Source organism: Xenopus tropicalis, chromosome 2 (assembly GCF_000004195.4).
Source record: "Xenopus tropicalis strain Nigerian chromosome 2, UCB_Xtro_10.0, whole genome shotgun sequence".
Lineage (NCBI taxonomy): Eukaryota > Metazoa > Chordata > Amphibia > Anura > Pipidae > Xenopus > Xenopus tropicalis.
The window spans coordinates 14,529,307-14,551,876 of NC_030678.2; the positions used below are offsets into that span (position 1 = coordinate 14,529,307).

A 22,570-nucleotide genomic window follows, 5' to 3' on the forward strand; every position below is an offset into this window, starting at 1 on the left:
TGCAAGAACGTCAAGAATTACTGCAGGGTTTTGGGCTCCCAATCATTAATGGGGGTGAGGCAAGGACCAATTATGACCCATCTGACAGCTCTATATCCATGCACAGGCCCTGCCCAGTATAGTCACATGCTGGCCCTGGCACCCATTTTGTGGTAGTCCCCACCCCATTTTTAAATCCATTGTTCATTATCCATAGGTGGCATTTAGGCCAGAAAATGTTCTGGGTAAATGATAAATGACTTTAAATACTAAGTATTACTGTTTATAAGAAGGAAAAGCAAACATAGCTCTTCAACTGAAGTACAACTACTGGAACTGCAGGGGGTTGCAGGATGATCTTAATTGCTTAATTTTAACCCTAGGGCCAAACGATTGAATTAAGATGGCAGGCATAGGCGCCATCGGTTCACGGAGAAGACTGAAGAAGTTGGACTTTTTTTTATCGCAGTTCCATTCTACTAAGCAGGTAGGGCTGACTGCCCGAGGGGACCCACACTATATGGGTTAATTGTTTCCTGATTAAAATGATCCTAGCGTGTGTGACCTTAGATTGTAAGCTCCACTGGGGAGTGATGTCTGTAAGGGGCTACGGAATATGTCAGTGTTATCCAATAAAGAATAATTCTAATACATCTCAGACACAACTTAATGACGTTCTTAGTTCCCCTTTATTTCTCATGCTCTACCTACCTCTATTAAAGCCACCAGATATCCAAAGGAGGAAACAATTAAAACTAAGGATTGTTAATCATATCTTTATCAGGCTGTAATTACAGATAAGGAGGATGCAGGTTGTCACATGACTATCAGGTAAACACTCTCATATTAAAAAGATAAGGAATGTGATGGCCTTCCAGCTGTCTTTATTTCCTTTTGGGAAAATGAAGGGGAATAAATGGGGGAAAAAAAGAAAAGAAAAACAAACACATCAGTCTTGTCTTTTGCTGGGTGTTCGCTGGGGGGGGGGGGGTAGGGCTCATGTGTTGGGGTAATAAAATGGCAGCTTGTATGTGGTGTTTCAGGCATATCACAAAGCCCCCTGCTGGCTTCTTATAAGACAATTATAACATAGTAGGAAGGCTATGGGAGGTAAAAGACTGTCTCTTTGCCAGCAATTTACATAGAGCCACATATTCTATAGACTGAGCCTTGTAAATGGTTAATGCTTTAACTATGGCTAAAATAGCCCCCGCTACTAACATTGGTGATCCCTAGTGTAAGTGGGAATGGCTGGTCACCCAACCATTTGGCCCCCTATCCCTGTTCCTTGGCCATTCTTCATTTCTTTATAAGAACAAGCAGGATAAATAAAGATGTAAAGAGAAGAGAATATGAGTGAACAGAGGAGGAACACTTATGAGCCCCCGACACTGGGTACAGGGCCCGTGGTTTATCAGATATCAGTAATCCTAACCCTTGTATCTTGTAACAGGTTTTACTTGCCCTTTGACAAGGGAACAACTGTACACATTGTGTCACATGATGTTTGCCTAGTTTTTTGGAAACAATGACGCCACACTGCAGGTTGCATGACAGCGCCCAAAGAATCTATCGTTTCAGGCACAAATATAGCGACAGCACAAAATACACAGGCGGAGGAATCTGCTTGCGGTCGGCTTCAACAACTTTTTCTGCAGAAAGACAACAATGAGATTCTGCTGACAAAGGCCGTGCCACTGCTCAAACAGATATTTGTGATTTCAAGCTGGTGTTTCTATGTACTTTCAGCTCAAGAGTCCATTGTCAAGTGCGGCCCAGAATAATATCACCTCGCCTGACCCGGGTCGGCTTCACGCTATGACAGAGAGTAGGCCTACAGGGAAATTCAGCAAAAAATAAACATGTTGTAGGTTATTGTGTAGTTGGCACGACAGCTGCCGCCCTGTCAGGCCCCGCTATGGCCAAGCCCGGGGCAGCCCAACGTTACCTGGGGGCCCGGAGTCTCTCAGCCCTGGCAGATTCCCATGTTCAATCTATGACACTTTCCTATCACATGACTTTCCATACACAGTGGAACAAACCACAAGGAAGAGTTTCTGTTGTGCTGGCTGTGACTAAGGCTCCTGTATAGCAGGGATCAGCAAATAGAAGGGGAATCAGTCCTCCGACCTCTCGCCCCATTGTTTATATTTCCATAAGCAGGGCTGCACCCACAAGCTTTCATAAAGGGGCAGAAAGGGCATTGTACCTGCCCATGAACTCTTCTGCACTGGGGTACCGTAATGCTTGGAGTACAATCGACAGGGGTAATTATATCTTAATTGGGATCAAGTACAGGTACTGTTTTATTATTACAGAGAAAAGGGAATCATTTAACCATTATATAAACCCAATAGGGCTGTTCTGCCCCCAATAAGGGGTAATTATATCTTAGTTGGGATCAAGTACAGGTACTGTTTTATTATTACAGAGAAAAAGGAATCATTTAACCATTAAATAAACCCAATAGGGCTGTTCTGCCCCCAATAAGGGGTAATTATATCTTAGTTGGGAACAAGAACACGGTACTGTTTTATTATTACAGAGAAAAAGGAAATCACTTTTAAAACTTTATTTGCTTATAATGGAGTCTACGGGAGACGGAACTTTCTGGATAACGGGTTTCCCGATATGGGATCCCATACCTGTACTATGTACTGTTAAGGGGGTTACTGTCACTGGTCACCATAACATCTCCTGCACTATATACTGGCTAGGGAATTAAAAGTAAAGTAAAAACATTAAAAGGATAAGTTCACCTTTAAGTTAACTCTTAGTATATTATAGAATGGCCAATTCAAAACAACTTTTCAATTGTAGTTTTCCAACTTTCACTGATGGGGGGGATGTCACTGACCCCAGCAGCCAATATTGCTGTGTAAGACTACCTACAATTTTAATGTTATTGTATCTTTTTATTACTTATTTTTCTTTTCAGGTCCTTTCCTATCAATTTACCTCTTTCATACCACTCCATGGTTGCTAAGGTAGTCTGAACCCTAGCAACTGATAAATGATGAAATCCTGGAGAACGGCTGAACTGAAAGTGAAATAACTGAAGTGTCAAAAATGATCAAAACATGAAGACCAATTGCAAATTCTCACAGGTGAACAACCCCTTTAATGGCCAGTGTAACATCTTCTGTATTATATACTGGGGGTTTACGGGGGTGTATTTTTCCTTTAACAAGCGAATCCCATGGCAGGCTCTGCTCAGTCCCCTTGCTGTATTTTAGCCCAGTTCTCACACAGTCGGACCCTACAGTTTGTATTTCCATGCCCGTGTCGCCGACTGTGCCAGACAAACGCTCACGTAGCCATCGAGCCTGTCTCCGAAAAAGCGACAATTTGTTTCCAGTGACAGCAGCTCAGGTGAGCGAGTCTCATGATGCTGAGCAAATGGAAATCATCTCTCTCCCAGCTCTCTCGCTAACGTACCGTGACAGTTTCCAACGTATCGTCGCCCGTCTCGCTGCGCAAACAATGCCAGACTGGCTAACCACTTGGGAATGTCATCAGAAAATCGCTTTCGCTTGGTCGGATGTGAAATTCTCGTATACAGCATTATTTGGAAAGCTGATGAAGCCGCCCTAACGCTTGCCTGTCTGACACTTGATTTATGCATTCTGTCCAATGATGTCAGTAATTGGGCTCAGAACCAATCAGAATCTGGATCACTGCCTCGAGGGCTAAACGCAGAGAGGGGCAGCAGGTGTCCAGCAGAATTCAGGGCTGAAAAATATTAACTGATACAGAGCTCAGGGCTTGTTCACTTTAAAATTCACTTTTTTCTCAGCAGCTCTCCAGGAATTTCAGCAGGTATCTGGTTGCTAGGGTCCAAATTCCCCTAGCAACCAGGCAGCAGTAAGGGAGAGAGACTGGAATATGAATAGAAGAGGGGCCAAATCGAAAGATAATTAATAAAAAGTAAGAATAACAATAAAACTGTAGCCTCACAGAGCAATAGTTTTTGGCTACCGGGGGCCAAAAACTACGGAACGAATCAGAAAAAGAATGCAAATAAGAAATTAAAAATTAGGACCAACTGAAAAGTTGCTAAGAATTTGCCATTCTTATAACATGCTAAAAGTTAACTTAAGGTACTGCATCATAGCCCTGCCCATCAATAGGATTTGTTTGTCCCTGCACGTCATTCACAAGACCCTATACTTTAGTGACCCGCCCATATATGTTACTTGCCCCGCCTCTTGCTCAGATTACTGCATTAGGAAAGATGGCAACACAAAGGGGCAGATTTATCAAAACACGAGTTCGAATCCCGATCTGCGACGGTAAGACCAAGTGCATAGTTGCATTCTACATAAGGCAGCAGCTCTGACTGGCTGCACATAAGATTAGAGGGACAGATGCTCTCAGGAGTACCCATAGATTTAACTGGATCAGATCCTACTCACACATACCAAAACTGTGTTATGCACGGCGACTAAACTACTTTCTAAGCAGCCATGCAACATGCGTCTGAACTGATCCCTAATGAGACATGTACGATTTGTGAGCGGAATATAGGAGTGAGGCGGCTATGATATGAAACTAATTAGGTTAAGGCCTAACCCTTTACAGACAAACATTAGTTTCCTCATTTTTAAGGAATAAACATCACCTACACATTTTACCCTAGCTAGCATTGAGACTTTGGGGTGCAACAGGGTGCCAGCCCCATGACTGGCACGGGACCCCTCCGAACACAAAGGGAGGAAAAGCTATTTACTTGACAAGAGCTTAAGGGAAGATAGACCAATGGCCTGTGAGACGTGCTGATTCCCACCACCGAATTAGCGAATGACCGTCCCCCAAAACTGCGCCTTCCAGATCAATCTCTGATCAAACTGAGGATGTGCTTGGCTCCCCCATGTAATCTGATGCTCAATCAATGAGCAACTGCATCAGACTAATTGGTCAGCCGCTGAGGTTGCCAAATCTTGCAATAACCTTCTTGTTTGAGTATGAGCAGAGCTTTAGGTGTATGCCCAGTTAAAGGGCGAAGACACACTGAGCTACTTAGTAGCAGCTACTTGTCACAGCTACTGAACGCCAGAAAATCCCCTGCCATAGACAATACTGAGAATTGCCTCTGCTAAAACACACAGAGACAATTATGGGTAAATGATCAGCATTGTCTGTTTCTGTAGCTGACAAGTAGCTGCTACTAGTAGCTCTGTGTGTCTTCACCCTTAGGGCCGTGGCAGACGGGGAGATTTGTCGCAGGTGACTTGAATGTAAATCGCCGGCGGGATGGCATATGCCGAAATCGCGGAAGTTGCCTTGAGAGGAAACGTCCATGATTTTGGGAAATCGCGGCACCGCATTTGCCATCCCACCGGCGATTTACATTCAAGCTAGTGAGATGGCATATCGGGGAGTTTAGTCGTCTGCCACGGCCCTTACAGTGCGATCACTACCCTAGCTCCAGCTGGAATGTAGTAAGACATGATCCAGGTGTAGTAACCCACAGCAACCAATCAGGACTTGGCATATACTGCTCTGCTGCAGTTCAACTAATGATAGGAGGCGTGTGATTGGTTTGTATAGGTTAGTGAGCCAGATTGGTGCAGGCTGCTTGCCTGTGTGCCAGGCTTTATACATGTAATTGCTGGCTGGGAGAGTGAAATGAAAGATGATGTTTTCCTTCTGCTTTTTATAACATTATTACTTAATTGCTTAATGGAAGAATGCAAGTATGGCCGTGTCATAAATGTTCGCAGTTCATCAGTGGATTTTAATTGGATGACTATACAACCGGACTACTGCCACGTGATTGGCACAAAATACTTCTTACTTTCTGGAATGGACCGGTCCATACACGCCTACCTATAACTCCTAATGCCCAGTTCAGCTAAAACATATAGGGATGTTACAGTATTACGTTTATATAGCGAGCCTTCCGAGTTTGAGAAGTGTGAATGCAGCCCGTGTGAAACCTCTGGGAAACATCTGTACTGTAAACAAGGAACAAGTTGGGCCCCATGGGGCCTATTTACCAACCTAATGGCTTTTGCATCATCCCATAATGTTCCTGGCAAGAAGGCTGGAAACTCGCTGCCTCGGAGTAATGTTCAATGGCTCTTAACTAACAAGCCGGTAAATCATATCTCGGCGGAGACGTGCCGATTCTCTATCCATTGCTTTTCTTTTATACGACGAGAGCAGATAATTAACGAGTCGTTTGTAGGCAAAAGCATTAAATAAATACACTTACATCACATCCCCTCCACCCCCCCCCCCCCCCCCCCCCACACGGTCAGGATTATAGCACTGCCTCCACTGCTCCTATTAACAAAGCCCCTCGGCCACTGCCAAATGGGCCCCACAGCAAAATCATTGCAGGGCACCCAAAACTCATACACTCAACTCATAGTGAAACTGGTCATAACTGGATAACACCTATACCTGGGGCCACTATGGCAGAAACAAGTGTGATTGGCTGTGTTTGGCTCTGTGACTGCCGATAGAAGGAATGCCGCTTTGAGGAATAAGCACAAATCTTTAATCTCTAACGAATGTTATTCTGTTCCCTCTTGGGACTGTGTGGAGTAGTGACCGGCCAGTCATGGAGTTGTCTACGATTTTATGGGTTTGTTTGCATGGAAAATAATAATAAAACAATTCAGGAAAGAAATGAGTGTGGCCCCGAGTTCACTGACCTGAAAATGGGCCCTCAGCCCAAGTGATAAAGACTACACAGACACCAAGTAGTTCCCAGAAGACACACGGAGCTACTAGTAGCAGCTACTTGTCATAGCTACTAAAATAGACAATGCTGATCATTTACTGATAATTGTCTCTCTATGTGTTTTAGCAGAGGCAATTCTCAGTATTGTCTATGGCAGGGGATTTTCTGGCATTTAGGGCTCTGGCACACGGGGAGATTAGTCGCCCGCGGCAAAAATCCCTATTCGCGGGCGACTAATCTCCCCGAGTTGCCTTCCCCTTGCCATCCCACCGGCGAACATGTAAGTCGCCGGCGGGATGGCAGACGCGGCGGCGCGATTTCGCGCAAATCGTGAGTCTTTTTCGGCGATTTCCCAAAATCGCCCCGCCACATCTGCCATCCCTCCGGCGACTTACATGTTCGCCGGTGGGATGGCAGGGGGAAGGCAACTCGGGGAGATTAGTCGCCCGCGAACAGGGAGTTTTGCCGCGGGCGACTAATCTCCCCATGTGCCAGAGCCCTAAGGGATCCCATACCTGTATAAACACACCCTGGCAGGGGCAAGCTGCTCAAAAGGGATCTGGCTAGAGACCATTAGAATCATAAGTCAGGTTACCTGGTCAAAAAGGAGCAAATGTCTTGGGTGGGGCTCAGAGAGGGGATAGCAGGGTCCAGACGGGGGGACAGCTGGGGCAAGACGGGGGGGGACAGAGCAGGGCAAAAATAAATAATGAATGGCTAGTGTATCCCATACACTACATGCACACATACAGAGCAGCCAATAAACAATACAAGATGTAAAGAAGGCCCTGCCCCAAAGAGCTTGCCATCTAATTTTTAATTTTTAAAGTGCAGCCCCCTGAATCCATGAGAGCTGATGGCTGCCCAAGACTAGGGAGAACTGTAGTTGTAAGCTCTTTTGGACAGGGCCCTCTTCACCTCTTGTATCGGTTATTGATTGCTTTATATGTTACTCTGTATGTCCCATGTATGTAACCCACTTATTGTACAGCGCTGCGGAATATGTTGGCGCTTTATAAATAAATGTTAATGTAATGTAGTACAACAACAACTGAAGGGCCCTTGGTCCTACTTAATATAAGCAAAATCAAATTTGCTATGGCACCCTGAGCCCCACCCAAGAGCTGCTTGTAGCCTATAGATCAATGTGCCAATGACAGCAAATTAAGCACAATTAAGCCCAATTCAACAAACTTTATCCAGAGCCAACACCAATGCACTCAGGAACAGAGACAGTCAGCCCAGCGACGGCTCAGCTCCAGTCTCTTTCACAGCACTCAGAATGTGCAAATAAAATGAGATGAGCACTTGCTCCCTCTAGTGGACATCAAATAAACTGGCTGTCAGCGCCAATTGCCAGCTATTAGAGCCCCCAGGCGATATCCTATATTAGCGATTCCCTATCCCCTACGTACTCGTGTGTGTGCCACATAGGGACCAAAACCTCCTCTTTAGATTGTGTTGGTCAAGCAGTGCTGGCATTCAGAGGGTTAAAAGCCACACCAAACTTTCCCTGACCATCAAATATCCCACACAACAATACAATATTTCATATATTCTTTCCATCGCATGTGTCTTTGGCAATGTGAGAAGATCCTGCACTCACAAACAATGATGCTGGAAATATGTACTAATTGTTATTATGGGAAATACTGGGCTAAACCCATGGGGATTTGGAAAAGACTGAATCAGTGGAACACTTGGGGGTCTTTTGTGGAACAAAATTCAAATGTTCTAGTATCAGGGTTTCTTCTTCTTTCCTACTGGAAATTATAACCTAGATTTTCCTTCAAACAGAAATAATTTGTTCTGTTTTCCATTTCTCCTTATTTACATCTGTTATCTGTTACTTACCCTTTAAAAACAGATACATTAAAAAATTCTGCAGTTCATTATGATTAAGTGCTAAGCCATCACAATGCTGGAAGTGCAAGCTCTGCAACACTGGCAGTCAAGGGGTTAAGAGCTAATTCAATAAAATGCTGGAAGAATAAAAGCTTTTTCATCCGTGGCAGTGAGAGGGTTAAATGCTAGACCAATAAGGTACTGGAAGTATAAATGCTGTACAATGCTGGCACATAGCCAATACAATGCTAAATGTCTAAAATATTTATGGCACTGATTGGGTTAAAACCTGAGCCAATCAAACTCAGAAAAGGAAATATAAAATCTGTGAAATTCAAACTGTCAAAAAGTGGGTTAAATGCTGAGTTGGTACTGAATGGGTTAAATGCCAAACCAATAAAATGCTAGAAGTATAAGGCTGTTTAATAGACATTGGTAGTGAATGGGTTAAATGGTAAGAAATTAAAATGTAGAGGCATAAAAGCTGTACAATACTGGCAACAAGTGGGTTAAATGCTTAGCCAATAAAAAGCTACAGGTATAAAACTGGCAATGATTGGGTGAAATGCTAAGCCAATAAAAAGCAACAGGTATAAAACTGGCAATGATTGGGTTAAACACTAAGCCCATAAGGTGCTGAGGTATCTGAAGGGTTAAATTTGCAGCAAGAAGTTGCACATTGTGGCATCCACCAGTAGATGAACCAATCATCTCTCTTTGAGCCTTGGGCTCATAGCAAAGCATCGTGGGAGCATGATGGGGATGTTGGGCTTGGGGTGTCCTGGAAATTGTATGTGCCGGTACCATTCCCATCCTGTTTCCACTATTGTCTGGCTCCAAGCACATGACTGCATTGCTCTGTTTCCATTGGGCAGTGGAACTATGCAATAATGTGAGGGGATGTTCCCCCTAGTGGCACTGCTGTGTAACAGCACAGGGACTGACCTGCAGAAGCTCAAATTCATTTACATTAAAAGTAAAGCATTTTCTTTAACAAAAACGTCAATTATCTGTTTCTAAACAGCATTCCTCTTCCATTTGTAACATAACATGGAATAAGAGGATATGGGCCTTTACTTCACTGCCTATGTGCATTAATATAGAGGAGTGGGAGTAGCCATGGTACTATATAAACACCAGTGGCAACGGCAATAAATATATATTGATGCAGGAGGGCCAGCACTGCGGCCAGGCATGTTTAGGAGCCTGTCAAGTCCTAAATAACAACTCACCAGAAATAAATTCCCTAAATACCTCTATATAATACAGCTTCAGCATAATGATGTGTTCCAGTGCACCCCCTAGTGGCTATGGAGCATTCCTACAATGCAGCAAGTCACATAAGCAGTTGAAGCCAAACCCTAATTAAAGGAACAGTAACACCAAAAAATGAAAGAGCTTTAAAGTAATAAATTTATAATGCACTGTTGCCCTGCACTGGTAAAATTGGTGTGTTTGCTACAGTAAAACTACTATAGTTTATATAAATAAGCTGCTGTGTAGCCATGGGGGCAGCCATTCAAGCTGGAAAAAAGGAGAAAAGGCACAGGTTACATAGCAGATAACAGATAAGTTCTGTAGAATACAATAGTGTTTTATCTGCTATGTGCCTGTGCCTTTTCTCCTTTGAATGGCTGCCTCCATGGCTACATAGCAGCTTATTTATATAAATTATAGTAGACTTTCTGAAGTAAACACACAACTTTTACCAGTGCAGGGCAGCAGCATATTATATTTTAGTTACTTTTATACACTTTCATTTTTTGGTGTTACTGTTCCTTTAAGTGAGTTTCCACCGTTAGCACCCAGTACGGGTCGTGTATGGCCAGCGTCGTACCCTGGGCAGAAACTGATCTGATTGGTAGACATAAAGATGCTGAGAATGGGTTTGGGGCAGGCCAAAGGTAAGTAGGCCAATAAATACACTAGTTTCTATAAAGATGTAACGATTGGCCAGTTCCACCAAATTAGGGTAAAAGACCCCCCTCAATCTTTAAATCCCCTGAACAGGGAGGAGCTGTAGCAGAGGAGTAGGGGGTCCAGTGCCTCCTTTGTTTTACATGGAACTAGACCAAGGGTGGCCAAAGTGGGATAAATTAACTGCTCAACCTACAACCCAACAATTGTAATTTATGGGGGGGCAGAAGAGTCGGCCAAGGACTGTGGCCCTCATGGAAAGCCTGGCCCATTTCTAGGCGATGGTATAGCAAGCAGAATATTATGGGATTTAATGTCACTTGACTGTAAATAGATGTTAAGATCGAAGACGCGTGGAGCAGCTACTTGTCACAGCTACTAAACGCCAGAAAATCCCGTGCCATAGACAATACTGAGAATTGCCTCTGCTAAACACACGTAGAGACAATTATCAGTAAATGATCAGCGTTGTCTGTTTTAGTAGCCGTGACAAGTAGCCGCTACTAGTAGCTCTGTGTGTCTTCACCCTAAAGGCTGCCAGGGTCCCTTTCTCACATATTCCTGGGTAAAGTCATCCTCCCCCCCCCCCCCATAAAACATGTCCTTTCCATCTCTCATCCCCATAACACAATCACAGCATTCTGACAATGGGATTGGCGTACAAGGGTCTCCATGGCAACCACTTGTCCTGACGTGCACTTGCAGGAAGTAGCAATCTCCATTATCACGCACGGCCGGCTGCTCTGTTCCTATTGGTGCTGCTGCCCATACTGAATCTTCAGGGTTAACGCTAATCTAACAGCCCCATTATTTAAGGGACCCTTATGAAATACCCCTGATGTGGGCTAAAGAGATACAATAACACAAGAAAAGCAGAAATTGTATGTATTAAATAATATATACTGGGCACCAGTGGCGCAAAGAATCACTGTAAGGCACCATGTATCCATCTAGCTCCACCCACAAAATGTCACATGATAAAACACACTGTCCACTGATTATGGGTGGGTGGAGTTAAGTTAGACCTACCCTTTAAATATAAGGATACTGTTCACTTGTACGCCTGATGAAGGGAAGAGTCACAGACATTTGTGTTGTCTGTGGAGTGAGACCAAGCCCAAATCTCTTAACTCCTCCCACTTCCCAGTAGGTCCCACCCACGACTGGAACCCAAAACTCTAGTCAGTACTTTGCAACGTAGATCAGTTAGGGGATATGCACAATGCAGTTTGTATAGGTGTCCTGTCTGTAGTTGGATGTGGGCAAGCAACATGGCAGCTCCCAGTACATAGAAGCATGTTGCCCCAAAACATTTATGTTCCATTTAGTGCAGGAATGATCTATAATATAGGCAGTAACCAATGAAATTCTGCACACAGTTCATCTGCACAACCCCCCCCCCCCCCCCCTTTGTGTTAGTCGGTTCTATTTTTATCTATCATTCTGACAAAATAATTTCCACTTTTAATAGAATAAAAGCAGGCGAGGGTTATGGGGGGGGAGATGCGCTTGCATTATACTAATTACCCAATTGAATGGAGGGGGCGGGAGCATGGCATTAGCCTACTGCCGTTATCTGATGACTTAATGCTAATTGGAAACATGAGTGACAGGCTATAGTTTCCTCCATTTAGCTGATTAGTGCCAGAAACGGAAGCTCTGTTAGGGTGGGAGGGGTATGGGCTGCCTATGGGCAATAGTGCTCTGGTCGGAATTGAACCCCAAACCCTGTACCCTGCCTTCTATAATGTAAAATGGGCCGCACCAAATGCCAATGTACAGCAGCACAGTATAAGGAAATGATAGGTGGGTGCTCCAGGCATGGGCACAATATGCACCAATGAGAAGGCAGAGTGAGAGGCGCGCAGTTAAGCATACAGCTAACCATACAGGGCAGAATATTGGCCCCAAGGGCCCCCAGCAGATCTCTAGTCAGGGACTGGTAACATATTGATTAGTAATGGTGGAATAAAGGACTGCCCTGGCTCTATCCAATGGGCTTTGGCGAGTTTATCCTTATGTGACTCCTCATTGCTCTCTGTCCTGCCCCCTCCCCCCACAGCCAATCAGCATCTCCTCCTCTCTCTGTGCCAGTCAGTGTATGCTTCCTATTTCCCCCTGTCCATATATATGGCCGGCTTTATTCAATTTGCCCAAATGTGGGAGGAGAGAAGTGTGTATCTCCGCCTACAGTCAGCAACATGGCTGCTCTCACAGGAAGTGGCAAATCCCCACTGTTACAGCAGCCCATGCAATATATCCCCCCCGCCCCCCCGAATTAATACCCTGCTGCCTCAACCCTGAGCAACTAGATCAGCTTCTGTGGTGATAACCCGCGGTGTGCGGCAGCCTGAGCTACTCTATTCCCTGGGCATCTGTACCCGCTACCGTACCCGCTACTGTACCCTAGCCCTCTCTGTACCCGCTACTGTACCCTAGCCCTCTCTGTACCCGCTACTGTACCCTAGCCCTCTCTGTACCCGCTACTGTACCCTAGCCCTCTCTGTACCCGCTACTGTGCCCTAGCCCTCTCTGTACCCGCTACTGTACTCTAGCCCTCTCTGTACCCGCTACTGTACCCTAGCCCTCTCTGTACCCGCCACTGTACCCTAGCCCTCTCTGTACCCGCTACTGTACCCTAGCCCTCTCTGTACCCGCTACTGTGCCCTAGCCCTCTCTGTACCCGCTACTGTACCCTAGCCCTCTCTCTACACGCTACTGTGCCCTAGCCCTCTCTCTACACGCTACTGTACCCTAGCCCTCTCTGTACCCGCTACTGTACCCTAGCCCTCTCTGTACCCGCTACTGTACCCTAGCCCTCTCTGTACCCGCTACTGTACCCTAGCCCTCTCTGTACCCGCTACTGTACCCTAGCCCTCTCTGTACCCGCTACTGTACCCTAGCCCTCTCTGTACCCGCTACTGTACCCTAGCCCTCTCTGTACCCGCTACTGTACCCTAGCCCTCTCTGTACCCGCTACTGTACCCACTATGCACCCCAAGCTGACTCTATACTATACACCAGTCTGTCTCAGTGCCCCCTACTCCATGCCAGTCAGCCCCTATAAGCACTAATTCAGCCCATTACACATTCCCATCAGTTTTTGTGCATTTGTGTAACGCCGGTAAGTGCGCATTTGTGTAACGCCGGTAAGTGCGCATTTGTGTAACACCGGTAAGTGCACATTTGTGTAACACCGGTAAGTGCACATTTGTGTAACGCCGGTAACACAAATTCAGTTTTATTACATTATTAACATGCAGAATGCAGGATATTGGGTTCTTAAGGTTCATGGGTACAACCGAACACCCACGTCTATTCCCTCTTATACCCCCATTAGTCACTGTAACAGCCTCTCTCTATACGTCTAATGCTCCCCCATTCCAGGTTCTGTCTGTACCCCCCAGTAACATCCCCATGTTCTGTCTGTACCCCCCAGTAACACCCCCATGTTCTGTCTGTACCCCCCAGTAACACCCCCATGTTCTGTCTGTACCCCCCAGTAACACCCCCATGTTCTGTCTGTACCCCCCAGTAACACCCCCATGTTCTGTCTGTACCCCCCAGTAACACCCCCATGTTCTGTCTGTACCCCCCAGTAACACCCCATGTTCTGTCTGTACCCCCCAGTAACTCCCCCATGTTCTGTCTGTACCCCCCAGTAACACCCCCATGTTCTGTCTGTACCCCCCAGTAACTCCCCCATGTTCTGTCTGTACCCCCCAGTAACACCCCCATGTTCTGTCTGTACCCCCCAGTAACTCCCCCATGTTCTGTCTGTACCCCCCAGTAACACCCCCATGTTCTGTCTGTACCCCCCAGTAACTCCCCCATGTTCTGTCTGTACCCCCCAGTAACTCCCTCATGTTCTGTCTGTACCCCCCAGTAACACCCCCATGTTCTGTCTGTACCCCCCAGTAACTCCCCCATGTTCTGTCTGTACCCCCCAGTAACTCCCCCATGTTCTGTCTGTACCCCCCAGTAACACCCCCATGTTCTGTCTGTACCCCCAGTAACACCCCCATGTTCTGTCTGTACCCCCCAGTAACTCCCCCATGTTCTGTCTGTACCCCCCAGTAACTCCCCCATGTTCTGTCTGTACCCCCCAGTAACACCCCCATGTTCTGTCTGTACCCCCCAGTAACTCCCCCATGTTCTGTCTGTACCCTCCAGTAACACCCCCATGTTCTGTCTGTACCCCCCAGTAACTCCCCCATGTTCTGTCTGTACCCCCCAGTAACTCCCCCATGTTCTGTCTGTACCCCCCAGTAACACCCCCATGTTCTGTCTGTACCCCCCAGTAACACCCCCATGTTCTGTCTGTACCCCCCAGTAACTCCCCCATGTTCTGTCTGTACCCCCCAGTAACACCCCCATGTTCTGTCTGTACCCCCCAGTAACACCCCCATATTCTGTCTGTACCCCCCAGTAACTCCCCCATGTTCTGTCTGTACCCCCAGTAACACCCCCATGTTCTGTCTGTACCCCCCAGTAACACCCCCATGTTCTGTCTGTACCCCCCAGTAACTCCCCCATGTTCTGTCTGTACCCCCCAGTAACACCCCCATGTTCTGTCTGTACCCCCCAGTAACACCCCCATATTCTGTCTGTACCCCCCAGTAACTCCCCCATGTTCTGTCTGTACCCCCCAGTAACTCCCCCATGTTCTGTCTGTACCCCCCAGTAACACCCCCATATTCTGTCTGTACCCCCCAGTAACTCCCCCATGTTCTGTCTGTACCCCCCAGTAACACCCCCATGTTCTGTCTGTACCCCCCAGTAACTCCCCCACGTTCTGTCTGTACCCCCAGTAACACCCCCATGTTCTGTCTGTACCCCCCAGTAACACCCCCATGTTCTGTCTGTACCCCCCAGTAACTCCCCATGTTCTGTCTGTACCCCCCAGTAACACCCCCATGTTCTGTCTGTACCCCCCAGTAACTCCCCCATGTTCTGTCTGTACCCCCCAGTAACTCCCCCATGTTCTGTCTGTACCCCCCAGTAACACCCCCATGTTCTGTCTGTACCCCCCAGTAACTCCCCCATGTTCTGTCTGTACCCCCCAGTAACTCCCCCATGTTCTGTCTGTACCCCCCAGTAACACCCCCATGTTCTGTCTGTACCCCCCAGTAACTCCCCCATGTTCTGTCTGTACCCCCCAGTAACTCCCCCATGTTCTGTCTGTACCCCCCAGTAACACCCCCATGTTCTGTCTGTACCCCCCAGTAACTCCCCCATGTTCTGTCTGTACCCCCCAGTAACACCCCCATATTCTGTCTGTACCCCCCAGTAACTCCCCCATGTTCTGTCTGTACCCCCCAGTAACACCCCCATGTTCTGTCTGTACCCCCCAGTAACTCCCCCATGTTCTGCATATACATCCCCCCCCATAAACGCGGTTGTCTTTACCCCCAGGATTCCGGCACTGCCGCAGCCCCCCAGCCCCCAGAGCAGCCCCCCAGCCCCACACAGCCGCAGCCCCCCACCCCCAGAGCAGCCCCCCAGCCCCCCCCAGAGCAGCCCCCCAGCCCCCTCCAGAGCAGCCCCCCACCCCCCAGAGCAGCCCCCCAGAGCAGGCCGGGCCCATGCAGCTCACCCGGTAGAGCCCATCGTAGAAGACAGTGGGGTCCAGGCTGCAGCCGATGAGGGCAGTGGGCAGGGACCGGAGGTCTATAGCTTCCATGTCTATGTCCAGGAAATCCCAGTCGTTCGCTGTCTGTGGCGACTCTGCCGCTGCCGCTGTTGGATACGCTCCGATCTGCGCCGCAAACTCCCTGAAGGCTTTATCCATGCTGTGCGGTTCGGCCGCTCCCACACGTACAGAGCCTCCGCTTCTAAATAGCTTTGCGGCCGAACTATTCTCCCATTCTCAATCCCAATTCGGCCCGTCCGTTATCGGTTCCAATCAGGGCCCTCAGCGAGCGATACGCACCGCCTGTTACCGGCTCCCCCTGACACCCTGTAGCAAGTTCCGCCGCTATGACGTCATCTGACAGATCGGTATTGGCCGGGCGGCAGCGACATCTACTGGTCAGTATTAGGCACTGCCACAGCAAGTCATATACTGTAGCTCAGTGCGGCAGAGAGTGTATTTCCTCTGACTTAGAACTACAACTCCCAGAATCCTCCTTCAATCGCCATGAACAACTACAGGGTACCATTTTGATACCTTGTATGTCTAGACTCTGCTTATAACGATACTAACGCTTCTATAGCCCTACACTGCAATGGTTAATTCAACGATGAACAAATACAGTCTGGCCACAAGAGCTTACTATCTATTATTCCAATGATTAGGTTTTGTTATAGATCATACGGCGGAATCATGCCCTCCCTTCCCATAGGGGGCACACTTGTGCAACACTGAGTTTTAGAGATCTCTCTCTCACCATAGGGGGCGCCCTGGTACAGTCTAAATAGAAAATTCAGGGTAAGGGTTTCAGAGCTTCTTCCCATAGGGGGTGCCCAGGAGAAGTTTAACCACAGCAAGAATAGGATAATATGTGGCATTTATACCGCTTGGCCAGGTCTAGTGCAATGTTAGCAGTTAGATCTCTATCTGATCAGCCAAGACTGGGTCATTATCACTGTGATTTCGGCCTAAGCCAATCACACGTATACATTGCCTGCTAGGGATACATCCCATAATTACATAGTAGCTGTATGTATTCACATAGGGCTGCCCAGCTCCCCCCACCAATAGCCATAATACCCCCATACCCCTTGTTGGCTACAGGTGAGCTCATTAGTCTGTAGGAATCACCTGTCCTTGTCTGAGGATAAACCTAATACCTGGCTGGTAAGGTCCTTATGCCGGGGGGGGGGGGGTGACAGCGATGCATTAACCCCTTCATGTTACAGTGACACATGCTGATGTGCTCTCCCTGTGCCCTTTATATTCATGCTTGGCCCACACAGCTGCGCCCCTTCCCGCACTGTACCAGACCATTCCATTGCTCCCACTATAAGGAACTATAGGGGCTTATTTATAAAGGGACTTTGGGTAAATAAATGGTGTAAAAAGTGGCATTTAGGAAACGGAGCATTAATGAAGCTGAGCAGTTAGGGTCCTGCCGGCCCCATTGTTTCATAGAACCTCAGACCAGCGACCCATTGAGCTCAGTGCTGTGCCCAACAGGAGAGCTGGATGGGTCCAATTGAGCACACCTGATAAGCCACAATCCAACCCATATTTTGCCCCTACAGACCCACTAACCAGGGGCATTTCTCCCCAAATGCCCCCTTGCCCCTCCACGCATAGAGTTTTTGCATTGGAGGGGGCCGAGGTGGGGCTCATCGCTAGTGAAGAGAGTGCTCCACATAACCTGTAGGTCAAACACAAAGCAGCGGGTTTGAGGGGGCACCTTGCATTCGGGTGGGCCAGCTGGAGGGGTGCCACTGCTAGGGGGGAATTCAGTTTTAAAAGTGTGAATTTCAGCTCTTAAAGTTACCAGAAGGGGCTTATTGAGAAACGCCACGTGACTCTTCTCTGCTCACTGACTTCATTTTCTGCCGACTGAGCACAGCAGCAGGTGGCGCCGTTGTAACAAATTTATTACATTAGCAGAGTAAAAGCTGCTAATATCTTGAAAACTAGAAACAAAAAATGTAAACTTTAAAAGTGCTAATATGAGCAATTGTACATAAATTTGTTTTGAGGGTTTTTATTTCATTAAATTGCCTGTTTCATGACAATACGAGGGGCCCCCATAGGGTGGGACTTACCTTAAATAACTCCAGGTCCCCTTATTCTCTCTCATGGAAAAAACCCTCTCATTCAGCCATTCCCCTTACTACGCACTGACGCCCTGGGCACAATGGCCGCTCTGTTTGCAGTGCTAAAGGCAAACACCGGGCTGATAGCACTCACCTTGCCGCGCTCTCGCTTATCTCCCCGTTACCTCATGGGGCGTCAGATGCGGCTTCAGAAATAGCGACAAGAATTACAGGGAAGGGGCCAATTAAAGGCAAAGGGGCGGGTCCCAGAGTTGTCAGGGTTTTATATAGAAGCAACGCTCAATTAGGCACAGAGGAATCTCTTTCAGGGTTTCCCCTAATCACTAGATCTGTCCCTCACCAAATAAACCCTATATACAAACCTTTAATCCAAACCCACAGCCTCTATTATGGCATATTTGTGGCCCGACCCGATCTTTTATTGGCTTCTCACATCAAACCTTTCTAAATGTTTAGAATCTGCAATATTTTAACTGTTTATTATAGATGAGTTTGCCTGTATTAGTACAGTCCTACCTTACCTGCTATCCCACAGCCCCAGTCCCTTCCCAGAGGCTATTATCCCCCCACTGCTACTATAGGCACCATCTCTCCCTACTATACCTGCTATCCCACAGCCCCAGTCCCTTCCCAGAGGCTATTATCCCCCCACTGCTACTATAGGCACCATCTCTCCCTACTATACCTGCTATCCCACAGCCCCAGTCCCTTCCCAGAGGCTATTATCCCCCCACTGCTACTATAGGCACCATCTCTCCCTACTATACCTGCTATCCCACAGCCCCAGTCCCTTCCCAGAGGCTATTATCCCCCCCCACTGCTACTATAGGCACCATCTCTCCCTACTATACCTGCTATCCCACAGCTCCAGTCCCTTCCCAGAGGCTATTATCCCCCCACTGCTACTATAGGCACCATCTCTCCCTACTATACCTGCTATCCCACAGCCCCAGTCCCTTCCCAGAGGCTATTATCCCCCCACTGCTACTATAGGCACCATCTCTCCCTACTATACCTGCTATCCCACAGCCCCAGTCCCTTCCCAGAGGCTATTATCCCCCCACTGCTACTATAGGCACCATCTCTCCCTACTATACCTGCTATCCCACAGCTCCAGTCCCTTCCCAGAGGCTATTATCCCCCCACTGCTACTATAGGCACCATCTCTCCCTACTATACCTGCTATCCCACAGCCCCAGTCCCTTCCCAGAGGCTATTATCCCCCTGCTACTATAGGCACCATCTCTCCCTACTATACCTGCTATCCCACAGCCTCAGTCCCTTCCCAGAGGCTATTATCCCCCCACTGCTACTATAGGCACCATCTTTCCCTACTATACCTGCTATCCCACAACCCCAGTCCCTTCCCAGAGGCTATTATCCCCCCCACTGCTACTATAGGCACCATCTCTCCCTACTATACCTGCTATCCCACAGCCTCAGTCCCTTCCCAGAGGCTATTATCCCCCCCACTGCTACTATAGGCACCATCTCTCCCTACTATACCTGCTATCCCACAGCCCCAGTCCCTTCCCAGAGGCTATTATCCCCCCCACTGCTACTATAGGCACCATCTCTCCCTACTATACCTGCTATCCCACAGCCCCAGTCCCTTCCCAGAGGCTATTATCCCCCCCACTGCTACTATAGGCACCATCTCTCCCTACTATACCTGCTATCCCACAGCCCCAGTCCCTTCCCAGAGGCTATTATCCCCCCCACTGCTACTATAGGCACCATCTCTCCCTACTATACCTGCTATCCCACAGCCTCAGTCCCTTCCCAGAGGCTATTATCCCCCCACTGCTACTATAGGCACCATCTCTCCCTACTATACCTGCTATCCCACAGCCCCAGTCCCTTCCCAGAGGCTATTATCCCACTGCTACTATAGGCACCATCTCTCCCTACTATACCTGCTATCCCACAGCCTCAGTCCCTTCCCAGAGGCTATTATCCCCCCACTGCTACTATAGGCACCATCTCTCCCTACTATACCTGCTATCCCACAGCCCCAGTCCCTTCCCAGAGGCTATTATCCCACTGCTACTATAGGCACCATCTCTCCCTACTATACCTGCTATCCCACAGCCCCAGTCCCTTCCCAGAGGCTATTATCCCCCACTGCTACTATAGGCACCATCTCTCCCTACTATACATGCTATCCCACAGCCACAGTCCCTTCCCAGAGGCTATTATCCCCCCACTGCTACTATAGGCACCATCTCTCCCTACTATACCTGCTATCCCACAGCCCCAGTCCCTTCCCAGAGGCTATTATCCCCCCACTGCTACTATAGGCACCATCTCTTCCTACTATACCTGCTATCCCACAGCCCCAGTCCCTTCCCAGAGGCCATTATCCCCCACTGCTACTATAGGCACCATCTCTTCCTACTATACCTGCTATCCCACAGCCACAGTCCCTTCTCAGAGGCTATTATCCCCCCACTGCTACTATAGGCACCATCTCTCCCTACTATACCTGCTATCCCACAGCCCCAGTCCCTTCCCAGAGGCTATTATCCCCCACTGCTACTATAGGCACCATCTCTCCCTACTATACCTGCTATCCCACAGCCCCAGTCCCTTCCCAGAGGCTATTATCCCCCACTGCTACTATAGGCACCATCTCTCCCTACTATACCTGCTATCCCACAGCACCAGTCCCTTCCCAGAGGCTATTATCCCACTGCTACTATAGGCACCATCTCTCCCTACTATACCTGCTATCCCACAGCCCCAGTCCCTTCCCATAGGCTATTATCCCACTGCTACTATAGGCACCATCTCTCCCTACTATACCTGCTATCCCACAGCCCCAGTCCCTTCCCAGAGGCTATTATCCCCCACTGCTACTATAGGCACCATCTCTCCCTACTATACCTGCTATCCCACAGCCCCAGTCCCTTCCCAGAGGCTATTATCCCCCCACTGCTACTATAGGCACCATCTCTCCCTACTATACCTGCTATCCCACAGCCCCAGTCCCTTCCCAGAGGCTATTATCCCCCCACTGCTACTATAGGCACCATCTCTCCCTACTATACCTGCTATCCCACAGCCCCAGTCCCTTCCCAGAGGCTATTATCCCCCCACTGCTACTATAGGCACCATCTCTCCCTACTATACCTGCTATCCCACAGCCCCAGTCCCTTCCCAGAGGCTATTATCCCCCCACTGCTACTATAGGCACCATCTCTCCCTACTATACCTGCTATCCCACAGCCCCAGTCCCTTCCCAGAGGCTATTATCCCCCCCACTGCTACTATAGGCACCATCTCTCCCTACTATACCTGCTATCCCACAGCCACAGTCCCTTCCCAGAGGCTATTATCCCCCCACTGCTACTATAGGCACCATCTCTCCCTACTATACCTGCTATCCCACAGCCCCAGTCCCTTCCCAGAGGCTATTAACCCACTGCTACTATAGGCACCATCTCTCCCTACTATACCTGCTATCCCACAGCCCCAGTCCCTTCCCAGAGGCTATTATCCCCCACTGGAGACACCATCTCTCCCTACTATGCCTGCTATCCCACAGCCCCAGTCCCTTCCCAGAGGCTATTATCCCCCCACTGCTACTATAGGCACCATCTCTCCCTACTATACCTGCTATCCCACAGCCCCAGTCCCTTCCCAGAGGCTATTATCCCCCACTGCTACTATAGGCACCATCTCTCCCTACTATACCTGCTATCCCACAGCCCCAGTCCCTTCCCAGAGGCTATTATCCCCCCACTGCTACTATAGGCACCATCTCTCCCTACTATACCTGCTATCCCACAGCCACAGTCCCTTCCCAGAGGCTATTATCCCCCCACTGCTACTATAGGCACCATCTCTTCCTACTATACCTGCTATCCCACAGCCACAGTCCCTTCCAAGAGGCTATTATCCCCCCACTGCTACTATAGGCACCATCTCTCCCTACTATACCTGCTATCCCACAGCCCCAGTCCCTTCCCAGAGGCTATTATCCCCCCACTGCTACTATAGGCACCATCTCTCCCTACTATACCTGCTATCCCACAGCCCCAGTCCCTTCCCAGAGGCTATTATCCCCCCACTGCTACTATAGGCACCATCTCTCCCTACTATACCTGCTATCCCACAGCCCCAGTCCCTTCCCAGAGGCTATTATCCCCCACTGGAGACACCATCTCTCCCTACTATGCCTGCTATTCCACAGCTACTGTTTCTTTTGGGTGCATGGAGATGGATTAAACAATAGCATATCAATGCATCTCCTAAAGAAATCTCTGGTACATAGCATGAGTCTAACACAGACTTGGGCGCTGTGTACCTAACCTGCACTCTCATGGTGAGTTCTGAGGTCAGACATTAATGTTCCAGCTGCTGTATTACCGGTGGCTGCACAAAGCTCATAGCTAATGC

At 48.2% G+C, this 22,570-nt stretch overlaps 1 protein-coding gene across 1 annotated transcript in view; it reads right to left on the reverse strand.

Annotated features, from left to right (window-relative positions):
• Positions 1 to 16,449, reverse strand: part of rcan1 (regulator of calcineurin 1) — a 60,531-nt gene extending 44,082 nt beyond the window's left edge. The window contains exon 1 of the mRNA XM_031895830.1: positions 16,029 to 16,449. Within this exon, the coding sequence (XP_031751690.1) occupies positions 16,029 to 16,223 (195 nt within the window). The 5' untranslated portion in view covers positions 16,224 to 16,449. The remainder of the gene's footprint in view (positions 1 to 16,028) is intronic.
• Positions 16,450 to 22,570: the final 6,121 nt, after the last annotated feature.